The sequence below is a fragment of the Stylophora pistillata genome, chromosome 12 (assembly GCF_964205215.1).
Source record: "Stylophora pistillata chromosome 12, jaStyPist1.2, whole genome shotgun sequence".
Classification (NCBI taxonomy): domain Eukaryota; kingdom Metazoa; phylum Cnidaria; class Anthozoa; order Scleractinia; family Pocilloporidae; genus Stylophora; species Stylophora pistillata.
This window is the reverse complement of record NC_142530.1, coordinates 3,281,429-3,305,000: the sequence shown is the minus strand read 5'-3', so window position 1 is coordinate 3,305,000 and position 23,572 is coordinate 3,281,429. Positions and strand designations below refer to the sequence as shown.

General features: G+C 38.6%; 5 protein-coding genes across 9 annotated transcripts in view; 1 reads left to right on the top strand and 4 right to left on the bottom strand.

Moving 5' to 3' along the window:
* Nucleotides 1-1,521, bottom strand: part of LOC111323498 (uncharacterized) — a 20,253-nt gene extending 18,732 nt beyond the window's left edge. For 3 of the 4 annotated variants that reach the window (XM_088741273.1, XM_022926867.2, XM_088741272.1), the window contains exon 1: nucleotides 1,270-1,521. The gene's annotated coding sequence lies outside the window, so the exon portion shown is untranslated. The remainder of the gene's footprint in view (nucleotides 1-1,269) is intronic. The other variant, XM_088741275.1, reaches the window with a different exon arrangement.
* Nucleotides 1,522-3,700: 2,179 nt separating this feature from the next.
* LOC148718419 (two pore potassium channel protein sup-9-like) lies at nucleotides 3,701-6,640 on the bottom strand. The gene is made up of 2 exons (XM_088742062.1): nucleotides 6,316-6,640; nucleotides 3,701-4,573 (listed from the first exon to the last, which is right to left on the bottom strand). The coding sequence occupies exons 1-2, from the start codon at nucleotides 6,497-6,499 to the stop codon at nucleotides 4,089-4,091; spliced, it is 669 nt and encodes a 222-aa protein (XP_088598188.1). The 5' UTR covers nucleotides 6,500-6,640; the 3' UTR covers nucleotides 3,701-4,088.
* Nucleotides 4,434-11,158, bottom strand: LOC111323486 (potassium channel subfamily K member 15). Of its 2 annotated transcripts, XM_022926852.2 has the most exons (3): nucleotides 10,576-11,158; nucleotides 8,139-8,728; nucleotides 4,434-4,573 (listed from the first exon to the last, which is right to left on the bottom strand). In XM_022926852.2, the coding sequence occupies exons 1-2, from the start codon at nucleotides 10,889-10,891 to the stop codon at nucleotides 8,148-8,150; spliced, it is 897 nt and encodes a 298-aa protein (XP_022782587.1). In that variant the 5' UTR covers nucleotides 10,892-11,158; the 3' UTR covers nucleotides 4,434-4,573; nucleotides 8,139-8,147. The 2 variants fall into 2 exon arrangements, with proteins under 2 accessions (XP_022782587.1, XP_022782586.1); XM_022926851.2 differs by lacking the exon at nucleotides 4,434-4,573 and having other exon boundaries at nucleotides 6,690-8,728; nucleotides 10,576-11,145.
* A 1,497-nt stretch (nucleotides 11,159-12,655) lies between these two features.
* LOC111323433 (putative malate dehydrogenase 1B) lies at nucleotides 12,656-14,318 on the bottom strand. Its single transcript, XM_022926776.2, has one exon. It carries the CDS (start codon nucleotides 14,270-14,272, stop codon nucleotides 12,863-12,865), a length of 1,410 nt encoding a protein of 469 aa, XP_022782511.1. The 5' UTR covers nucleotides 14,273-14,318; the 3' UTR covers nucleotides 12,656-12,862.
* A 59-nt stretch (nucleotides 14,319-14,377) lies between these two features.
* Nucleotides 14,378-23,572, top strand: part of LOC111323435 (MKI67 FHA domain-interacting nucleolar phosphoprotein-like) — a 12,554-nt gene continuing 3,359 nt past the window's right edge. Inside the window, exons 1-3 of the mRNA XM_022926778.2 lie at nucleotides 14,378-14,507; nucleotides 17,519-17,647; nucleotides 22,033-22,141. Coding sequence (XP_022782513.1) covers nucleotides 14,397-14,507; nucleotides 17,519-17,647; nucleotides 22,033-22,141 — 349 coding nt within the window. The 5' untranslated portion in view covers nucleotides 14,378-14,396. The remainder of the gene's footprint in view (nucleotides 14,508-17,518; nucleotides 17,648-22,032; nucleotides 22,142-23,572) is intronic.

Sequence of the window (23,572 nt, the reverse complement as noted above, 5' to 3'; positions counted from 1 at the left end):
TTTCAATTTTTTATTTCCATGCAAGAATTTACGGGAAGAAACTCACGTAATAAAATTGGATTAATTATTTTTTTGAAGTCGAAGTTCTCATTTCTTTAGACTGATTAACGTTCAAAGCTCATTGTATAATTCGAACATTTAATCATGAATTGTCTTCATATTAAGAAATTCTTTTATTTTAAATCATTTAAGATGAAAAAATAACGATCACTTTTTCGTGATACATCACTATTACTTGAAAGTTTTGAATGTTACAGAGGGAAACTCATGGAAATCATTGACTAAATTATTTTTCTGCCGGTTCTATAAATATCACCGTCGTGAAAATGATCGTATGTTTATCTTAGGAAAAGGTAAAATGTTTATTCAGAAGTAATTTAGTTAGGTTATCAGAGGTCTCCAAGGTTCACAATTCTTTTCTAGTAAGTTCGAGGGCTGCGGCTTGACTCAACCATTTCTTCTCAAATTCAATTAGTGCAAATATCAAATATCATTTCACCCTAAGGCATTAAATTTCCTACTTACATCTGCGCCTTAGCGACAAACGATTGAGGTTTTGAAAAAGTGGGTTGTTGTAGTTAATTTAACCTGCGGCGCGGTCAGTGCGATCTTTTGTGTGCTGTGCGAACGATTTTAAATAAATTAAATTGGAGATAAGCTAAAGGTACAGAATCTTCCCAATAGTGAGGAAATAAATAATTTTATAATCCGTCTGGCAAAAAAAAAACCTTCGTGGTCAAACGAAGTTTACGATCAATGCCTTTGTTGGAAATACATGCATTCAATTGATTTTGATGAGGTGAATTTTATGCCTGAAACATTTTCGATTCCTATAACGCTGATATATTTATGTTCAGACATTGGAGAAGCCGAAAAAAAAAAAAAGATTATGATCATTTCGAGGTGCGTCGAAGAAGTTTTTTCAAAGCTATGGAACCACCAACTTGCTCATCATGAAGCGAAGGTGGAATGCTTTATATAACTAAAGTCAAAACAGTTTAATGGCAAAACCTTGGATTCTTCATTCACCCACTGGCTGGCGCACTTACAAATTCAGGCGTACTAAGAATTAAAAGCCCCTGTAATGCGTTTCACTTAACTGTACTAAATTTTTCCAGATTCTGAAGTTTTCATCGCGCGCACTATTAATTACGCAAAGCTAATACTAAACAAAATGTAACGAGGCAAATGAGATATTTCTTCAAAAACAATCCAATTCACCCGCGATCAGGGACGAAATAACACAAAAGAATAAACGGGCTCGCTTACCTCGAAGTTTTTGCCAACAGCATTCCTAATTAATGTTCGATCAAGACCCTCTTTATTTCAGTGGAGTCTTTTAATAAGGGCCCTCACTGTGCGCTCGCCATTATATATTATTCCTTAGAATCAGCCAATGATATTCACAATTAAGCCTTCAAATATTTCACCGATAAAACGCGTAGAAAATTCGATGATTTCGCATCACCTGGCTGTTGCATTATATTGTCACGAAAGGAATATGTTAGGGAGAAATAAAAACCATAAAGTGATCTCTTTAAGAACTTGTTATGAACATGTTTTAAACCAAACAACCGTTCGGTGCATTCAATTCGCTGCCGTGGTACAATAATCAAAAACTGCCAGATTTTGCATATCGTGACTAACCTCACAAGGCTGATGAGAAAAAAATATATTTCCCGACAAATTAAAACAGTATTTCGTACAATTGTTTCCAGGGACTTTTTAATTCAAAACTATCGGAAGGATATTGAAACTGAGCGGAAATCGGATTGTAGATTTATACGATGATAACAAAAGCTGAAGTAAATCAGACATATTGATGCAAAAACCACCGACTGTATTTTGATCGGACATAATGTTAATGATAATACATTTTTATGTAGTGAATAAACCCCAATATAGTGGTGAAGCCTCGGCACAAGTGAGAACATTGAAACCGCTGAAAAAGAAAGCAAAAGAAACAACCGCTGTCTTGCAAAATACATGAAAGAAAATTGAAGGGTTTCTAAAATTTTTAAACGAAAACATAAGTAGGGAAATGGAAAACTTGAGACACATAGTTTATTCAATTATAGGTATCCTATTGATTTACCAATTTGTTTTTAGCTTTACCAAGAAAGTTATACCCTCTTAAAACACTGTGACCTACTGGCTTGTGTGGTTGTTGATAACGCATGTGAAACAACTCGTTTCTATAATTCTGCAAGCCTGAAAACACAACTGTCCTGTTGTACCTTGTAATACCTGTCATAATTTCAATGAGAACCCTTACTATGCTCGCCGTAATTCAATGTTCCTCAGAATCAGTTAACAATATTCACAATAAGGCCGTCAAATATTTCACTGATAAAACGAGTAGAAAATTCGATGATTTTATTACAATGTTCGACAAATGTTGTTGCGAACTGCGAGAGCTTATAGTCAGTTACGATGTTCCCTCATTACAAAGTGCGACAGCATTTTTAATACAAAGTGTGACCGTGAATTTTATTACGAAGTGCGATGTTCTGTCATTAAAAAGTGCGACATCTTTTAAATACAAAGTGCGACAATTTAATTACAAAGTGCGACAGGTCTTGTAAAGTCAAAGTGCGAATATTATTACAAACTGAGACAGACTACACGCGACCTAGTCATCAACTGCAACGTTCGCACATGCGCAAATGTTTGACCGCTGTGTTCTAGGGCCAAGTCGTCCAATAACTGTTAAGGATCTACACACACGTCAGTAATTTAGCGTATTTTAAAAGCGTACAACTGTCTTGGTAAAGCTCAGAATAAACTGATAAACCAACAGAATACTCGTAATTAGATAAACTTTGAGCTCGAAAAGTCTCAGGTTTACTCTTTCCCCACTTTTCTTTTATTTAATTTACAAATTTTTACCACCTTTTAATTTCTTTTTCGTTAGGCGGTTGGTTCTTGCGTTTTCCTTTGCAAACTTTGAGCGGGAAACTGGCGCGCCAGCAACCAACCCAAGTTAAGTCATTCGCGCATGCCCGACAGTTGACCGCTGTTTCATTAGCTCCCAGGCTCAATCTAACAGCGTAGGGTCTTTTCTCCAAAAGCAGTGGCTTATCGAACCTAATGAATTGCCAGCGATAATTCCAGAATGTTAACGCAACTTCAGGGATATAATTAAACCAAGGAACTATTCTTCAACGAACAAGCTGGGTTGTAATGGAAAATTTTTATTTATCCGCCACGTTTTTTCTCTCCGGCAAATTACGAATACCCAGCCGTGATGGAGGCATTGTGGGGCCGTACAAACCGAGGTCGCTCTATTAAAAAAAAAATCATTGAGCTAGCCAATCGGATTTTAGGACGTATTACCATCAGAGAGGGGAAAGCGGGTGTAATTTCATCCATTTACTACAATAAGTAGGTCAGCAACCAGGTGCGTTTATCTACCTATAATTTTATTCATAAATTTTATATCTATTTGGCGTTTTTCCATAATATTTCTACAGCCGGCGAAGCGCTTTAATCACAAGGTGATCGATATTTTGTTTCTTGTAACAACCTCGAGGTAATAATACAGTTATTGCTGAACTAAAGCCTTAAAGAAGAACAATGGGTCCCATTATTTTCTTTTGCAAAAAAGTCACTCTCTCTTCTGATGAATAAAATTATTGATAGTAAAAATTATATCAAAAATGCCGTAAAAAATCTTAAATAACTTCTAGAGAAGAAAAGATTAAAAATCAAACAGAAACTTTTTAATTACAGTTGTTTTAAAAACATCTAAGCTTGACTTACAATTTTTTTGGAGAGCTTCGCACAAAAAAGTTTCTTCTGTAATTTTTAATCTTACTTTGATACACTTAAACCTCAACTTGGAAGCCCGTTTTTAAAATACTTCTGATTTTGCACTTCGTAACGATTTTGTGGTAGCTAGGTTACATACGTTTTACGAAAGTTACTTTTCAAATAAATAGGTTTATGCAACTCATCACACCCTATTAAACTTGGCTCTGGTTGATCTAGCCACTTGATTGTTAAATGTATTCTGATTTAAACCTGTAACAACAGAAATCACAGTTTTATCGATGAGATAAGTCTTACTAAAAGTTTCTTTTCGTCCTTCAAACTTGAGCCAGCTCTTCATCTCTCAGCGAGCCCGCGGTAATGCGTCTGATCAGCGGCAGTGACGCGGTCGCATGCAGGATATTTGAAACGGCGGCCAGCCCTAGCATCGTAAAGGGCACGCTGATATACCTCGCGAGTGGTATCAGATCTCCAAAACCCACCGTCATGAAGGTGATCGCGTAGAAGTACAAACTGTCTCCATATTCCCAGTCTTCGACCAACATCTGGACAGCAGCTCCCACAAGAAACAGCAACAACCAGAACGAGATGGCAAGCAGGAAACACTTATGGTGCAAGTGGTAGGGCGGCCCGTTCCTTCCCAGATAGCGTTCTTCGATAGTGTTGATTAATCTCCTCTCACCGTGAAGCATTTCCAAGCCAATAAGTCGCAGGAGAAGAAAAGTTAAGGGTATGCCAAAAGTGGCGTACAATACGCACAGACCTTTGCCGAGACCTGTCCAGGGTGTCACATCACCATAGCCTGTTCGAGAAAAAAAAAACATTATTGTTGCCAGGGGGTAGGGGTCGAAGGATTTTGAGGGCATCACATGATTTCGGGGGGAACGGAGGGGTGGGAGGGATCACGTCAGTCGCCAACAGAGTAGAAGGGGGAAATAGGAAATTGACTGCCAATTAACTGCCAAAGAGTGGGGTTCATTAGAGAACCTCATGGCGGATCGGGTAAATTTTATCCCACCTCCCTCTCGCAGTTTAGGCGATGATGAATAACCTTTTCTTAAATAAGCTACCGTTCATGAAGAACATGTAGAGGCAAGTAAGTGAGATTTAGTATGGAACGTTAACTGAGCTGATTAAACGGCAAGAAATGCTAAGAAATTTCAATAATTAAAGCGTGCAAATATTTTAACTCCTCCAAGAAGAGTTGGCGCGCAAAGGACTGGAGCAGAGGGAGAAGACTCTCGCCGCTGGTTTCTGTCAACCAATGACACGAACTTCCCGACAAGTGTTCATGTAATGTATTTGTAGCTGAAAGAAAACTAATTTGATAGTTTGTTATGTCGAGACCACAATGGTAATCAAGTAAGCCAATCAAAGCTCCTCCCCGTCGTGCTTCGAGATTAGGGACCTTAAGAAACCCCGACGGCGACGCCAAGGAAGACTTCGATTGAAAAATGAATTTCTACTCCTAGCTAGAATTTCAAAAATGGCTGCAGGAGCTTACTGTCTCATACAGTGCCACAGCTGAACTTCAGCATGACGTATAAAGTAGCCGTTGAGTTCCAAATGGAAATTAAAATAATTTGCCGTCGCGGTTTCGTTTCGAACACGACGCAAATTTTGGCGATTTCACGTTGTTGTTTTGCATAGGACGGCTAAGAAATGTGCAAAGTTTCAAAACGCACGTGCTGAGCTATTGTTCTGCCAATTAGATCTCTTGTTTTTCCACGTCCTCGTTGCCGTCGCCGTCGTGGTAATCAACAGGAAAGACAAATTAGTCAAAGACAGCTGGCTTCTGTATTTAGTGACCAAAACCATGGGCTGCCTTAGACACTGCAAGGACCTTATGAAGTTTTTGTATAACGTTCAAAATAGATGCCCAGTTTGACTTTTTAAAAGAACTATCGATTACTGAAAATACTAAAATTAATATGAATTTATACAGCGTCGATGAACCGCAGAATCTGGTAGCTTCAGATTAATATTCAAAATAATATTAAGTGTCGACAGAATCACATATTAGGGTTTCAAGCAGGTGAAAATTGTTGCTATTTCAATTTGCAACAGATTTTTCGTAAAACTGATACGAATTTTCTCTTGAAAATCATTACTATTTTAAAGAAGAGAATAGAATCCAAGTTTTTCATAGTTCTTGGCCTTTGTTCCGTGAGAGGTTCAAGCCGTTTATTTTAAATCTGAATGATAAACCTTCAAAAATATTCATTGTGTCTCAAATTTGGTTGATTGTGCTTTGAAAAATAGAATAAATCACGGAGAAAAACTTCTAAAACGAGGATTACAAGAAACCGTTGAGTTTGGGGCTGTCAGATCACCTGACGGAATACTGAAGTAAACCTTCTGTTAAAATCATTCAAAAGAAAACTCTGGGTTTGCAAGAAGACTGGAATTTCCGGGTAGAACAGACAAATGTATTTTTCTTGTTTTGATTAAATCGAAGCCGGCTACGACCTTGTCACTGTGCATTGAGGCATCTTAGGACTAGAATGTAAGGAAGTTCGACTCGTTGAGTCTCCAACTACTTACCAACAGTTGTTACTAATACGAACGAGAACCACAAAGAATCTCCATAATTCCACTTCGCCTCATATTCCTCGACTTTGTCTTTGCTTTCCACTGCAGTAAACACGAGCATTCCGAGTGAAAGATACCCGCACCATGAGATAAAAAGAATCAAGAGTAGCTTCGCCTTTTCTGTGAGTAATACCATGACGGCAAGCTTCAACAACGCCACAGGTTTGTTTTCCTGGTGATCTTGCACTTATGAAAATTTCGTAATTTGCATGTACGTCACTTTTGTTGCTAAGGAAACCTTCGAACCTCAAAGCTTAGATGATTAATCTTAAGTGCTTATAAGCAGGACTTTACAGCTGTTTTACAATCATTAGTGAGATAAGAAGAGAAAAAATCATAACAATTTATTTCGTGTCGACAAACACTGTTAAATTTACATATTTCAAGTAGGTTTTTCGTGACCCCAGCGAGGAGCGATGTTCGTTTGCCTCTACTAATACATACTTTTCTTTTGACATAGCAGAAAAAATGGTCGTTTAACTGCCTTACATGTGCCTTAAAAAAATTCGCCTCTTCTTTTTCATCACAATTTAACTCTTCGATGTCTTCTCTATCATGTCAGAATACCTAGTCTTAAAATAGTTTGGATTAATGATTCCAAGTCGGACAAAATCGCTTTTCCTATCGCAAGAAGAAACCCCTACGTAATCATTAAGTCTGACGTGAAAATCCTCAATTGTTCGCATTGCTACAGTTATTGAAAAGAAGAGTAATAGCAAAACTCGATATTATGTAATGCACAACATCAAAAGCTAAGTAAAGTTTATTCCCATTTTTTTTCTTCTGAACGCGGAATATTTCTAACTGTTTGTTTGATATCTCGTGTGTATGACAAGCATATACGTTATTATTAAAAACTGGATCATTGGATAATGCAATTCAAGACTTTTTATTGGCTTAGCCATTATGGTATATCAGCCAATATATCATAATCTACAAATATGGTAAGCGTACGTGTCAGCTTAAAAATTAAAAGGGAGCTAAAAATTTAATAAAATTAAATAATTCAATTTAACGTTTTTAATAAAACAATTATTCCACTCGCGCTTGTTGGATATGAGATGATTATAGCCAACGAGGCACGTAGCACCTCGTTGGCTATCTATCATCTCATATCCAACGCGCGCTCGTGGAATAATTGTTAACTAGTTGGTTCCATCGGCTCTTATTAGCATGCAAAGCGTTAATTGGGCTAAAGGTCAAGGAGATAGAAATTGTTCGGGGGTGGGGGGAAGCAGATTGGCTGAAGAACCCCACCTCCTACCAAACAATCAACTCAGAGGTTACAGCTTTGTCCGATGTTTAGTTCGATTTACTTTTATGTGACCCTCCGCACGTGCAAACAACGAGAAAATTGACTTTAATTTGCACTCTCAAATGTGAAGGAATCAAGTAGCGCAAGAACTCGAGCGAAAATTTCCTATCCTTTGCTAAGCAATTATGTAGATTTTTGCTTAACTTTACTTCGTGATTGTTCAAAACAAAAACCCATGCCACCTTTACAATCAATCAGATGACAACCTTGACCCACTTGCATCGTAACCACTCACGTTTCCCGCGCTTTCAGCGTACTGGTTGTTTTCATTTTGATCCTAGATTGGTTCTTATACTTTCATTTTTTGTAACTGCCTGTTTTGATCAATTTTCTTTTGGTCTTACGCCATTACACTACTACATTACTTTCTACAAGTTCAGCTCTTCGTAATGATGATAAAAAGTATCTCATTAAATATATATTTTAAACGTTTGAATAGACAGTTTTTTCACAAGCTTACTTCTCATCTTTAAACCTCGGTCCCTTTCTCCGTTGACTCCGCCAACTTCGCAGTTTCTTCGGTCTCGAATGAGCCCTCAGTTCCTTTCTCCGTTGATTCCGTCAATTTTCCAGTTTCTTCGGTCTCGAGTGAGCCCGCGGTGACACGCCTGATCAGCGCCCACGCGGCAGCCGCGTGAAGAATATTCGAGATGGCGGTCAGACCCAAGAATATCAACGGGATGGTGACATATCTCCCTTTTTGAGGATATACATCTCCAAAACCGACAGTCGTGAATGTGATGACGTAGAAGTAGATGGATTCTTCATAACTCCAGCCTTCTTCTATAATCATTGAAGCACCAGCTCCCACAAAGACCAATACCAACAAGTACAGACAGCCAAACACGAAACATTTTTCGTTCAGGTGACCCGGGGGCCCATTCCTTTTCAGACAGCTTCTCTCGATGGTGGTGATCAGCGCTCTTTCTCCGCGTAGCATCTGCTGGCCGATAAATCGCAGGAGCAAAATGGTTATAGGGATGCCAAATGCAGCGTACACCCCGCACACGACCTTGCCAATGAGTGTGACTGGGAACAAGTCACCATAACCTGAGTTGAAGCAAACACCACATTAAAGGCATTTTCCAATTGAGTGTCGCAAGTAATACAGGATTTACCGGGTTTTTATTTACTTCGCTCTGTGATTGGTCCGAAACACTCGCGCCGTCATCTCGACCAATCAGAGGTTAGACTTTAGGGGGCCCTCTGGTTGACTACTTATAACGGGAAATTTGATTTGGTCGGCTGTCGTGATGACTTTAGTTTTGGTTTTAACGCTTCAAAGGGGGAAAGGACCAGCTATTCTAATACATCTGTTTGTTCTAAGAGAAACTGAAAACAAAAAGAAAGAAGATCCTCTGCAGACGATGGGATGGGTCAGTTTTACGAAAGTTAACCCAAGGCGTCATCTCGCAAACGAAATTCTCCTTACGATCCATTACAAAGATCTCCAAACTCACACCAAAAGAATTATATGGCAAACAGCAAGGGAAATCACCAATACGATCTTGGGAGTGAAAGCGTTGATACGTTTAGTGTTAAATCCAGCTGAAATCTATTTTTATTCTCATCAATTAGTTGCTAAATGATGTAACTAATTGTAAAGAGAAATTTAAAGTTCACAAAATGCAGTTCAAGAGAGCATGACATTTTCATACAAAATTGAAGGATCTTAGAAGAGAATTGGTCCACGCTCTCCATGACAAATGGCGCCCGTTAACTTTTTCTCCAAACGGTGGCCCCTTCACTCCCAGGATCTCATAAGTGATTCTCCTTACTGTCTGCTATACAATTCAAATAAAGTTAGTTTGGAGAATTTGGTATTGGATCAACTAATGATCCCCTAATTGATATTTTTCTTTTTTCTCATCACTTGTCTGCTTGATATTGTATTGATATTGTAAGGAGAAATTCCGTCTTGGTCACTCATGGAAGTTCAAGGATTAAAGAAATTTCTATCGATCTTAAAGCTCTAATTTGCTATTTAGCTGTTGCAAGATATGCAAATACAGTAAAAACCCGCGTGTAAGAACCTAGTTTTTTTCATGTCTGGCAAAATAGTTTCTTATGTTTTGGGGTATTTACTGACAACTTAGGCAAAACAGGTTCTTAATAGGTTCTTAAAATATCTTTAATGCCGGATTTAATTTTCTATACTAAACTGTACAATACACTGTTACTGAACAATGTACTTAATTACACAGTTTAGAAGTTTATACCCAGGAGTACATTTCTTTTAACTAGCTTTAATACATGCCTGGGAGCCATAAATACAGTGGAGAAACTGTATTGTGACATGTTTTATGGAAGTATCAAATGTATAGAAAACATTTATTTTATAGTTACAGACATATTTTGCTACAACATTGTTTCATTATCCAGAATGACTCTACATATAAGAACCATGCAGGTTTTGCTGAGTAAACAGATTCTTAAGTTTTTGGGTATTACAATCCAAAATTTCTGCCAAAAAGGTTCTTAATTACTAGGTTCTTACATGCGGGTTTTTACCGTATTCAATGGTTACTTTGATCTGTTTATGAAAAAGGAATTGAAACTACTTTAAAAGAAGTACAAGAGGTTAGAACTCTGAAATTGCGACCAAATGTCTGCGTCTTTAATTTCTAACGTGAAGAGCAGTTTTGAGAATATGTTTCGTGATGCTTTGCAAAGAAACCTAAAGTTATCAACAGCTTGAACTGATACCTCTTCAGTCATTGTGCTTAGAGCAATCTTTCGCTATTATTGTTACGCTGTGAAAGATTCATGTTTAATGAAATCAAAACAAATCCGGCCAACGCCTTAATTCCCTCGCTATTTCTGAATCGTAACGACTCACACGCGCCTGGGTGACTCATGATTTTTGCATTAATTACTGTGATTTTCTTTTGACTTACCAATAGTCGTAAGTAGAACGACCACGAACCAAAATGAGTCTACGTAATTCCATCGCCGTTCATCGGGATAATCCTCGTCTGAGTTCGCCGCCTCACGAATCTTTTTCGTGAGGGTCTCAAACTCAGCATCGGTCATGTTGTGTTTCTGCATCGTTTCAGCTTTCAAGCCAGTCATGTTCTGTCGTTCTCTTCGCTCTTGAAAATTATGCGCTGCATTGCCTTCTGTTGCAGCAAAAACGAAGATTCCGAGGACAACGTAGGCGCACCACAGAAAAAACAGAATCAAGAATATCGCACCTTTTCCAAGCGCTGCCATTTCTAATAGTCCAGTTCTGAAGTGCAGCTTTGAAAGGTTTTGTCAAGCAGCTGTTTTCGATATCACTTAAAAGAAAATATTCCGGTCCATGTCACTTTGTTGCGATAGAGACATGTGAATGAATGCGAATAATTTTACAAACATTTTTTATCAAAACGCAGCTGTCAAATTTAAAAGGCAAAAGTCTAATGTAAAAACAACAGTGGCAAAATCAAAACAACACGATGTTATCAATCATGATTAGCAAACGCAAATTTGTATAACTTAAAGCTCACAAAACGAATCATACCTCGGGGATCTGGAAAAGTCGAGGCATAATCGGAACTCATTTTCCCATGACCTCAAAATTAAGTAATTTATCAAAAACTTAGAATGATATCGTTTCAGAGTTGGAGCTAAAAAAAATTCTGTTTTTCAACTTAATGTCACAAGAAATGATCTGAAAATAGGAAACTTATCGCTCTTATCCACGTTTTTACCCAGTGCATCGGGTTAGCTTTTAATTAACCATTAGCTTGAAGCATGTTTGAGTTCTCACTGCCAGATTTTTGACATTCTTGCTCAGTGACGCGCGTAAAAAATGAATCTTGTTGTCGTACTTAAAGCTTATCGGCGAAGAAAGACTCCGCTGACATTTCCTGCCTTAATTGAGACGAAAAGAGACAAGCGTTTTGAAGAGGGAAGAGAAAAAAAAAGTTTTGAAAGGTTTGATTTCAACTTGATTCTCCGGCCAGGCCGTTCCTAGCCCGCGAGCAGGCCCTCATTTAACCTTGTAACTCCTAAGAGTGATTAGCATCTAAATTCTCCTTACAGTATCACGCCTGAATTAGACATTAAGGTCATGAGAATGATGAAATTAATCAACAACTGCAGCAATTCTTGATTAACGAGCAAATTCTCCTTGTCAGCAACTTAGGAAATGTATAGAGAACAGTATGGAGAATATGCATACTGATGTAAGGGTGTAAAGCGTTAAAGTGTGCGCTTCTGTACGAGTGTTTTTTCGCCCGCGGGAAAGTATAAGGCCCTTGGTCAACATCAGCGGCAAAAGGTCTGCAAGGGGTCTAGTACGGATAATTTTTCAGTGTCAGACTCCAGGTGAACCTCTCCCCGACTCGTCTAAAATCTCCTCGCGGCCGCGCTGATAGTAAGATCCAGCTCGCAGGTTAAGCCGCTCCCAAAGCAATCGCGTATTTTGGCGGCGAAACGCATTTTAGCACCAATTCAAGGCGTGTATTGCAAAGTATGCGTCAAAAATCTGGAACTCAAAGGATGCTCAGAAGAGATCTTTCAGTTCGTCATTTTCTGTCCCGATGGACAAGCCCTTAGGGTTTCTTTGCTCCAGTTTTGCGCCAATTCTTTATAATCCTTTTGCTCTTCCTTCTCTGTGAATTCTTCTTCGTTTTCTAGTTTCTGCCCCTTGGCACGTCTGTCACACGGTCATACATCAACGGAAACAGAGAAAAAGCAATGCAGTAATTGACTTTTTCACCGTACCAGCAAACCTTTTTTATTTTGGTCTCCACTGACTGATTTCAGACTGTTTTCGATTTCGGAAGGGAAAGCGCAAAAAGGTTTTTCTCCTTTGCGCCCCTCTCCTTGCATGTGATTCACCCCACGCTCTCGCTTCGCGTTGTTCTCGCGCTTACCTCGCGTAGTTCTCGCGCTTTCCTCGCGTTCTTCTCGTATTTTCCCATGTTCACCTTATGAACCACAAAAAAGTGAAACCTGCCCTGTAGGCTAACCAAAAGAATCGTTTGATGATTATACTAATGAAATGCTTTATTTACAGACGTGTTGTAAACATTGCTTCTTCTTTATACTCTTTGCTTTACAGTAAACATAACCTCATAAATATTGCACCTAATTGAAGATTAGTTAATTGGATTTTCAAGTTTTGTAAAGTTGATTTGACATGTGCATAGGTACTATAACATATCTACCTATGTACAATCTGCATCATAAATTCATTCAAGACACTGGACTAAGCTTGTTCAAAATCTCTTCACAGTCGTTCTTAAGTTCTTCAGCAATTGCCAGCAGTTGTGCTTTCAGTGAGTCATCAAGTGAAATATTGTCAACAATTTTCCAAGATCCCTGTCCAAACTTGACTGGAAGAGAAAAGAAGATTTCCTGCGGGAGATCATACCAGCCTTCAGAAGACACCCCAAGAGAGTAAATCTCTGATGATGTCCCTTGCCACAAATCACGAAGCTGGGATAACACAGCAAAGCTCCCTGACAAGGAAGGGGTCCCTCTTGGGCTTTTAACACTACTCAAGGGCTTTTTCAAGGTTTCTAAAAACTCTCCTGTCAGCCATTTGTCATCATGGACCATTTCTGGTACATGTTGGGTGAATCCAGGAATATGTGGCCCCCAGATGGCCCCATCAAAACCATGAACCCTTGCATTTCTCGGGTCTGCTGTTGTGAGAACACCAATATTACCCCAAAGGATGACATCTTTTATTCCTGCGGTGTTGACATTCAGTTTTTTGGCCAAGAGCCCTTTAGACCTGTTTTCCAAAAGACGAGCCAAGGCACAGATATTTTTTTTAGGTATCGAAGGAGCAAATTTACTAGCGACATAGGCGTTGACACTAGACGGCCCCCCTCCGATAAACACCTTCACGTCTTTCTTTGCATATTGATCAAGGGCCTCTCCATGAGCCTTAAAAATTTTAGCGTTGGCGAGAAGTTGCTCCTTTTTATCGACTCCTTCTTCAACGGGAATGCCATCCAGTAGAAGAGCTACGCTGGCATCTTTGAAAGCGATCGCTGGATCCGATGTTTGCACTACATCTCTGAGCAGAGGCCAAGCACAATCTTGGATCTCCATTGCTGTACCTTCAAGAACTTTCTGAGATTCAGCCTTGTCGAGCAGATAAATACTCACTTCTTGGTCGATTCCAAACACTTCTCCTTGAGCCAAATGACCCAAAACACCGTAAGCCAGAGCGTTTGATGCCCCAGACACGCAAATTCGTAACGGAGTAATGGCTGCCTTTCGTTCTTCCTCTTCGGCGTCAATTTCGATCTTTGTTTGAAGGTTTTCCTTAGCGATATTTAAGAGTTCGTCGCTCATTTTAACCGAGGTGATGCCGTAATAGCCTCTAGCCATTTCTAAAAAGTCATCGCATCCGCCTAAAAGGATACCTGCGCCACCTCGATCGACAAGCTCCCTCCAAACAAGAGGAGAACTAGAATGCCTCCATCCTTTCTCTTCGCAGGTCTCTTTAAGCCAACCTTCCCAATCCTCTGGCTGCTTGACTATCTTATGGACTTTAAAATCTGGTAGTTTCAACGAAATTTCATCTGCAAGAAGCTCTGTTTTAGCATAAAAAGGGCAATTTGCCTTCCCAGCAATAACATACTTCGCCATTTTGTGCTCTAACCTGAGCGGTTTATCGTGGTTGTCAAGGCAATGGCTTCTCCCGCAAGGATTGCGGGCTCATATGTAGTCTTTGAAACATGCGCTTTGCCTGCACGTGGTAAAAGTGTTCAACATGGCGGAGAAAAACACCGAAGATAGTGATACAAAAGAAATGCCAACTTTAGCTCTTGATTTGAACAAACAGAAAGAATTTGAAGACAAAGTAAAAAAAATCAAAGCCACGGTAAGAAGGAGATTGTTTTATTGTACAGTTAAGAGTACGTTGTCGCCTGTTTCTTGAAGTTTCTTTTCTCGGAAATCCCTACAACTCCATTTTTTTTTTTTTTTTTACTGTATGCTCAACAAAAAGATTCCATGTGTCCCGTGCGTCTGTTCATTAATAGAACACAGATGACGTATTAAATTATTTAAGTTGAATAAGGAAGTCATTTCAAGAGAAACAAGAAGAAGCAATTTTATATACTTAACTTCAGTAAGAACTGAGACCGCCAAGAAAAGTTTTTATTATAATGGCTCGGTTGTGTATAATAATTATTTATTAAATAAGAATCAGTTTTAATTGTTATACTGTACTATTTTAACTTAGTTACTTAGTTTCTTATTTATTTTTAAAACTTTTTGTTAGTTTTTAATTTAGGGCTCCTATTGATAACAGATATACCTTTAAGTATTTTGAAGGGATTACCCTAGTTAAATAAAGGTTTACTACTACGTCAAAACTTTTAAAGAACGAAGAAGTGGTACACTAGGGGCAGCTAAGTGTGTCAGTGATGTTCTTAACACATTTGACATCTTTGACTTCTGTATTCTGTTACTGCACTGTAGACTCGCGCCGAAATGGATTCTATCTGTTTTGTATAGGTAATCACATGATTTCGAGTGCAATTTGGAATAAATAAGCACTAGTAAATTTTCCAAAGGCTAACAAAATTGCATGAGCCCAAAGGGCAAATGCAATATGTGGTCTTTGAAAAAATTTACAAGCATTTATTTATTTCCAAATTGCACAAGAAAAATCATGTGATTATGTATTGATAATATACATGAAAAAATACAAGGTAGTTTATCATAAGTATGCAGAAGAAAAGTACATGCATCACATGCAAAAATAACTTATTCAAACCCTGCAAGTGACATTGTGCATTCGGTCAAAACAACCCCATATGATCAAAACAATAAGATAAAATGAAATTTTCACATCGTTGAGGCATAAAAAAGTTCAAATTCCAGCCAAACAGTTGAAGGAATTGTTCAGTGAGTTTGGTAATTCTGTGAGTTTGATTATTGACCAATCAGAATGCATTGTTTGTTACTTTCTTTGCACTGAATTAACCCTCTTCTGCACTGAATTAACTCTCTTCTGCACTGAATTACCTGAAAACTGCATTTATCTTAACCAATCAGAACTGAGTAATATTTTCATGTCTATTATTAATCTGATAGCAAAGCAAAATGTTAATGGTCATGTCATCTATGTGTCTGTCCTCCCTTAGATCGTAAGAAAGAACCAATGAAAATATATAAAGGCTGATAGTTTTGAAAGAAGCTGTTTGGGGCTGCGTCGGTGGGAGTAACGAAATAACTTGGATATATCAACAAAGTTGAAGTGGTAAATTGGCCACCGTAATGATTACAAAAGCTGACGTTTCGAGTGTTAGCCCTTTGTCGGAGGGCTAACAGAGGGCTAACGCTCGAAACGTCAGCTTTTGTAATAGTTACGGTGACCAATTTACCACTTCAACTTTGTTGATGTATCCAAGTTACAATGAAAATATAAGTGTAATATAATGTAAGTATAGAAAAGTTGGCAAATTATTGGGAATTAGGAAATATCTGCATGACAGAGACCTTTTTCCTGGCTTTGAATTTGACAAGACTGGGACCAATTGTTTTGGAATTTTTTTATCCAGCTGAAACTATGCAGTGAACAATTGCCTGGATCTTGGAAAAGCTGAGCTGAAGTTTTCATTGCATGTCTCTAAAAATTTAAGGAAATAAGTACATTGCTGATCTATCTCAAGCCATTCCCTTAAAAAATAAAATCTGCGATCACAGCTATATTGTGAAATTTAAGTGTAGATCTTAGCACACATGTAATTGAATGATATCCATTTTCGACATCAGTAACATAAGTTGCAGATCAATTTTTTTTCTGCTCAGAGGGGAAGCATGGGAGCCACAACACTGATCAGAAAAAAACAAGGTTCCATAACTAACAGTATGGACTGCGAAAATAAGGCTTGTAAAATATTTGTTATAACTCTGAGTTAAAATGGAGGGTGAGGAATAGAGGGGGAGGAATAGAGGGAGAGGAATAGAGGGGGAGGAATAGAGGGGGAGGAATAGAGGGAGAGGAATAGAGGGAGAGGAATAGAGGGGGAGGAATAGAGAGGGGGGGAATAGAGGGAGAGGAATAGAGGGAGAGGAATGGGGGGAGGAATAGAGGGAGAGGAATAGAGGGAGAGGAATAGGGGAGAGGAATAGGGGGGAGGAATAGAGGGAGAGGAATAGAGGGGGAGGAATAGAGGGAGAGGAATGGGGGGGAGGAATAGAGGGGGAGGAATAGAGGGGGAGGAATAGGGGGGAGGAATAGAGGAAGAGGAATAGGGGGGAGGAATAGAGGGAGAGGAATAGGGGGGAGGAATAGAGGGCAAGGAATTCAATTGATACAAACTTTTGAAATTAGTGGGCTGTACAGTGGAATATGGTGTACCCAACTGACCAATCATAATCAGGGCTCAGCACTAATGGTAGCCAACTAGCCCCAGACTAGTTGAAATTCAGTTTTGGCTATTGATTTTTGATTTCCACAAGCCAGTTTGGCTAGTAAACAAACTAAAATTTTCATAACATCTAAGTTGTCACTAGCCAATTGGCTAGCAAGTTGAAAAGCTAGTGTCGAGCCCTGATAGTGCTTGTACTAACTTAATCATGTAATATTTAACAAATGGTAAATACCACAGCATACATAACTGAGATATAGATGCATGCAGGAGGTTGCTAAGCACACAAGAAGTATAAGAGTCATGCAAGGTGATAACTGAGCGCGACTTTAGCTTCTCACGTGCTTAGCAAACCTCCCAAGGGTATCCATAACTAAAGTGTGTATGCTTTGGTGTTTACCATTTGTCTTATAACATAACATTGATGCATTTTAGCAAAAGAGTGTCCTTTAATTTAACAAATCTTACACTGAATTGACTAATCAAAGTGAGCACTCTTCTCTGGTTTTAGGCTGATGAGTTGACACCTGGTGTTATCTACCTTGGTCACATTCCACATGGCTTCTATGAGGATCAAATAAGACAGTTTTTCTCACAGTTTGGCACAGTGAATAAAGTCAGATTATCAAGAAGTAGAAAGGTAGGTGGCAGGGATTCCTCAGAAAAAAAAACTTGGAAAAAAGAAATTTTTGAATTGTTTATAATTCTGTTATTAAATAACCCTTTAATTCATTCACCCTTTAAGATTAACCCTTGTTCTGTCTTATGCCATTGAAGTTCAACATTTCGTGAAACAGGCTGGTTCATTTTTCTTGAATTTCAGCTGGTAAATTCTTGTCCCAGTCAATGCCTTTTTTCCACAGCTCCTGCAGGCCTATCTTGGCCTTCATAAGAAATGAGATGCAAAGCCAATTGGATCATAAATTCGAGTAACCTTGCTCAGAATCTTTCTCTCAGAGAAACCCTAAGAACCCCTAAGAGTAACCGCTGTCTAATTTCTTCTCACACTATCATCCCTTGATCACACATTAAGGACACGAGAATAGAGGAAATGGTCACCAACTAGAGAAGCTCTAGATTGTTGGACAAATTCTCCTTGTCAGCACCTTTGGCAATGTATAGAGAACAGTATGGAGAATATATATATCTTATTAGACGTTTTGTTGTGTAGTATCGCTGAGTATTTTTACGAGTTGTGCCGTATTTTGACGAGCCCATAGACAAGCCGGTAGGGCGAGTCAAAATACAAATAACGAGTAAAAATACTCAGTGATACTACACAACAAAACATCTAATACGTTTTTTATTATCCAACACGCCAAACTGTTATTTCAGTGCGGGTGAATTTCCTGAATGTTTATTTACGGGGAGTGTGTGACAGAAGTATGCGAAGCGGAACGGAATTGGCGCGTTGTTGTGCTGCTGTTTCTATTTTCTTCATTAAATGAAGAAATTTTCAGGTCGTCAAGCTGTTTTTCTTCGTTCGATTCATCTAATGAATTGGGATCTATATTTGCCAGCCATTCTGACTCTTCATTGTCAGAAATATGATTCAAATTGTCCGCCATTTGTTTTTTTTTCGTAACTACAATTCAATTCTTTGCTTGCGCGACGCGAGAAAACCTGTTTAACCGGTACTACAATGGACGAGTACAAATAACGCATGATATTTGTACTCATCTATGGCGTTATTTGTACTCGTCTAGGTGTAGTTGGATAATAAATATATCTTATTAGACGTTTTGTTGTGTAGTATCGCTGAGTATTTTTACGAGTTGTGTCGTAATTTGACGAGCCTGTAGGGCGAGTCAAAATACAAATAACGAGTAAAAATACTCAGCGATACTACACAACAAAACGTCTAATAAGATATATTTATTATCCAACACGCCAAACTGTTGTTTCTGCGGGCGAATTTCGCGGATATTTATGTACAGGGAGTGCGTGACAGAAGTATGTGAAGCAGAACGGAATTGGCGAATTGTTGTGTTGCTGTTTCTATTTTCTTCATTAAATGAAGAAATTTTCTGGTCATCAAGCTGTTTTTCTTCGTTCGATTCATCAAATGAACTTGGATCTATATTTGCCAGCCATTCTGACTCTTCGTCGTCAGAAATATGATTGAAATTTTCCGCCCCTTTTTTTTTTCCCGCAACTACAATCCAATTCTTCGCTTGCACAATGCGAGAAAACCAGTTTAACCGGTACTACAATAGACGAGTACAAATACCACTTGATATTTGTACTCATCTATGGCGTTATTCGTACTCGTCTAGGTGTAGTTGGATAATAAATATATCTTATTAACCAAGCGCGAGGGCAGTACTGGGAGAATATCAGCCCGAGGTCTTGACAGTACAGACCGAGCGCTGATATTCTTCCAGTACGGTCCCAAGCAAGCTTGGTTGATAAGAGATTTATTATACGACTGAAGTTCAAAGGGACACAAGTGCGGTATCATTCGGGACCATTCGGGACAGTGCCCGGTCCAATACTGAGAGAATATTGACCAGCAATAGAGCATTTTGATTGGTTGATTTTAGTTGTTGGCCCTCTGACTTCCTGAGTCGTGTAATAAAATATGTATACTGATGTTAGGGTGTAAAGTGTCAACTAGTAAATGGCTTTTTCCTGAGACTAGCTTGGCCATCCAGAGAAGTGTAGCCCTGAAAACACTTGTTGTTTAGACAGTAACTGATTTTGAAACAAGACAAGTAGAAGTCATAAAGCAAATTTATTTGTTTTAAGAGAGATTGTCATGGTTTGTCAGCAGGCAGTTGAATTTATTGATGAGTTAAAAACTAGAAGCTACTTTACCCTTTAATTCTCCTAGAGCCCATTTCTCAAAAGTCCCAGTAACTTAACAGGCCCATAAAGTTGTTCTGTTTTCATTTAAGATGGCAATTTCAAAAGTTTTGAAAATGATACAATAAAACTATCAGTTAAAGAAACAAAATGGACTGATTTGGGTGCCAGAACCTGCTTGTTTTTCCTTTAAATTTTGATTTTAAAATGTGGCTTTGGGCCTGTTAAGTTACAGAGACTTTTGAGAAACAAACCCCAGATCCAACCAGTTGCCTTCCCTGCAAACAGCCATGCATTTCACAGTAAATTAGACAACTTCAAGAATTTGAATTTGTTCTATCTAGAAAACTCCCTTAAGCTGGTAAGCTTGTCTGTTTTCAGAACCAGTTTGCCAAATAACATATTCAGGGTGTAAAATTAACTTTTTTTTCTGGTAGCCACTTTGCTCCTAATTATTTTAAAGTGGTAGCCAATTCCAAAAAGTTGGTGGCCATTATGACATACACGCACAAAAAATTTCTTTACCCTGTCACTGTACTAGATAGATTATCATATCATAGTGATACAGTCATACAAACATCAAAAATGAGCTTGCTAAATTTGCACGAGCAACAAAGAGGACACTAGAATGGATCATATACAATGTTATAGGTTACCTAAATCCAAGATGGCGTCTAGTGACGATAGAATAACCCTTATCGCATTTGTGTCTGCAATGCAAAGGGTCTGTGGAGTTACAGTTTCAGGATGAGGCTATCAGGTCAATGTTTCTCGAGAAACACCAGAAACACTCCATGTCTGACCATATAACTCTGGAATCTGCGATTTTTTTTTTGTAGAGGAAAAGGATAAAATTCTTAGTGGTAATTGTCCTGGCATTGCGAAAGGAAGATTGAAAGAATGGCTGTCATTTCGGAAAGGAACAGCAAAATTTTGTTGCGTTTGTTCATGACTACGGTTGTTGTTCCTTTGTTGGCCTTTTTGAGGTTTAACTCAGTCACATTTCAAGGCCCTCTGCACCTTGCATTCGGCCGGAAGCAAATTATCTTTTGGCTTTGTAATTTCTATTTCTGAAAGGTCACTTTTAACCTCTTCTAAATAGCTTTCAAGGGCTACTGATTTTTGTATTGGTGGTATCCATGTAGATTTGACGTGGCAGGGATGGGTTTTTTTGTCCTCTCCTTGGAATATGTAAATCGGACGAATTCTCCTTGCGAACTGATCAAAGTCACACAATAGTTGTTGTCTGATCTGTTTTTGTTTTGTAGTGGGTGTTGGAATGAATTGAAGCCCTTTTGCCAGTAAATTAATCTGGTCGTTTGTAAGTTTTTTATTTGAGAGGTTTTTTATGTGCGTTTTGTGCGCCACTAGTTTGATAGTTGAACGTGTTTGGCAAGATCGTGGTTTCGATCCTAATCTTGTGGATCTTGTCATTTGCCGATTCACTCAATAGACTGTTGCACCCGTATGCAATACAATGTCTAACCATGACAAAAACATGCTGTATCCTTAAGAAAATGAACAAAAATGCCTCCAAACGTAGCCGTTTGCTTCGATTTTACTTGAATGGTTTACCTGTGTGACCTGATAGCCTCATTTTGAAACTTCAAAGTCCGCTGAGCTCTCGTACAGTGGGCATAAATGCGATAAGGGCTAGCTATTACGTTCGACATCATGCATGTGCTGCGTTTTGGAAACGAGCTTAACGAGGAACTTTGCTGCAGATTTATCTTTAAAAATCTTCAACAATCACTAGATCTCTTAGTAAGGTGTGATTAGAAATTCTAGTTGCGAATTTGGTGACTAATTTTCAGGATTTGGTCGCCAAAATGAAAAATTTAGTCGCATTGGCACCTGTATTAGGCGCAATTTTACACCCTGATATTAACGGAATTTCAATGGGAAAGATCCATGTGATCAATTCTGGGAGTTTAAGGGTTAAGAGCGACTAGCATCTAATTTAAATGATCACCAACGTAAAAAGCTCTGGATTAGCGAATACTTCCTCCTTGTCATCACCTTCAAAATATATAGAGAATAATATGGAGACTATGCAGACTGATGTTAGGGTGAAAATCACAGTGATCAGTTTTGACAAGCTGATATTGTAATCTTTAGCCCCATATTGAAACACAAAGTACTCAAGGAGAAGAATGAAAAATTTATTTGTTCCTTACTTTATGTGTTTTGTTTTGAATTTTTTTTTTCTTTACCATGTAGACTGCAAAATCAAAAGGATACGCCTTTGTAGAGTTCGCCTGTGATGAAGTAGCCAAAATTGCAGCTGAAACTATGAACAACTACATGATGTTTGGAAGATTACTGAAATGTAAGTAGTCAGTTCGTGTCACTAAACAGGAACAAAGTTCATATGGAGCAGGTTTTTCTCAAGGATCTCTCTTGGAAAATGTTGGGTAGAGATTTTCTCTTCTACCCAGAAAAGCAGTGATACAACTAATTTTGTCTTGAGTAGAATACAATTTGCAGGGAAAGGTACTTAAAGGGTATTATGCATGAGCACACCATTATTAATTTTGTCAGTGGTTAGTGGCATATTATATGAGATGTTAGTGCGCTGGGCCCCAGGACCAAGAGGTCGTGTTTCAAGATTGTGTTGTGTTCTTAGGCAAAACACATGCGACTTCATTTTTATGTTTGCGACTAAAACTTCCCAAGGAGTCGCAAATTTGCGAGTAGAATAAAAAACCCAGCAGTTGAACTACTTTGCTACTATTTTTGCTGAAATAAATAAATGAAAAATATATTGTTGTGTGCCCTGATTATCATAGACATTTGAAGATAGAGGGTAAAATTGTACCTAATTTATCTGCAATGTTGTGCATGCAAGGCCATTACCTTGCTCGGCTGCCATTGTAGCGGTCTCTTATTCATATGCATTGCAGGCTCATATTTTTGTTTGTTAAACCGCTGGATTCTTGCAACTAAAATTCGTGAACTTGCGACTATATTTACGTATCAAGTCACAAAATGGCGACTGAACTTTTCTTTGAATTTCAAGCCCTGCTCTCACAATGACCCTCTCTCCACCCAGGGTTATAAATGGGTGCTAGCAAATTGTCAGTGAAGCAAGATTAAATGCTGTGGGTAACCTTACAACAGGCTGCCATCCTGTCCAGGGAGGAGAAGTAATACCCTTAGTCCTGTCGTAATCCTTTAACCTATAGGAGTGACTGGCTTCTTATTTCTCCATACACCATCGTTGCTGAGTCTAACAGTAAGGTCATGAGAATTAAGGAAATGATCGCCAGCTCAAGAAGCTCACGATTGGTGAATAAATTCTCCTTGTCAGTATGATAGGAAATGTGTCAAGAACAGTATGGAGAATAGACATGATCATGTTATGAGCTCCAGCTGATGGATCACTTGGCTCAAGAACAGACTTCTGCTGGGAGGTTATGTGTGATAGGCTCTCCCCAGATGAAGAAGGAGAAAAAAGGAGCAAATGATGATCAAAATAATTTTGGTTTTATCAACTGAGTTGATCTAAATGTAAATTGGCCATTATAAAGAGTTTCAAATCTCATGCTTCAAGGTTGGCCCTTTCTCCCTCACTATGACAAAGGGCTAATGCTCTGAACATCAGTTCAGAAACTCTGCATGGTTTTACGTTGGCCAAGTTACATTAACAACTCAATTGATAAAACCAAAATTACCTTGTTACTCCCACTAACGCAGCACCACAGTTTCTTTAACTAGAAGTTAGATTTTCCTTCACCTAATACGCAAGACAAAAGATCAA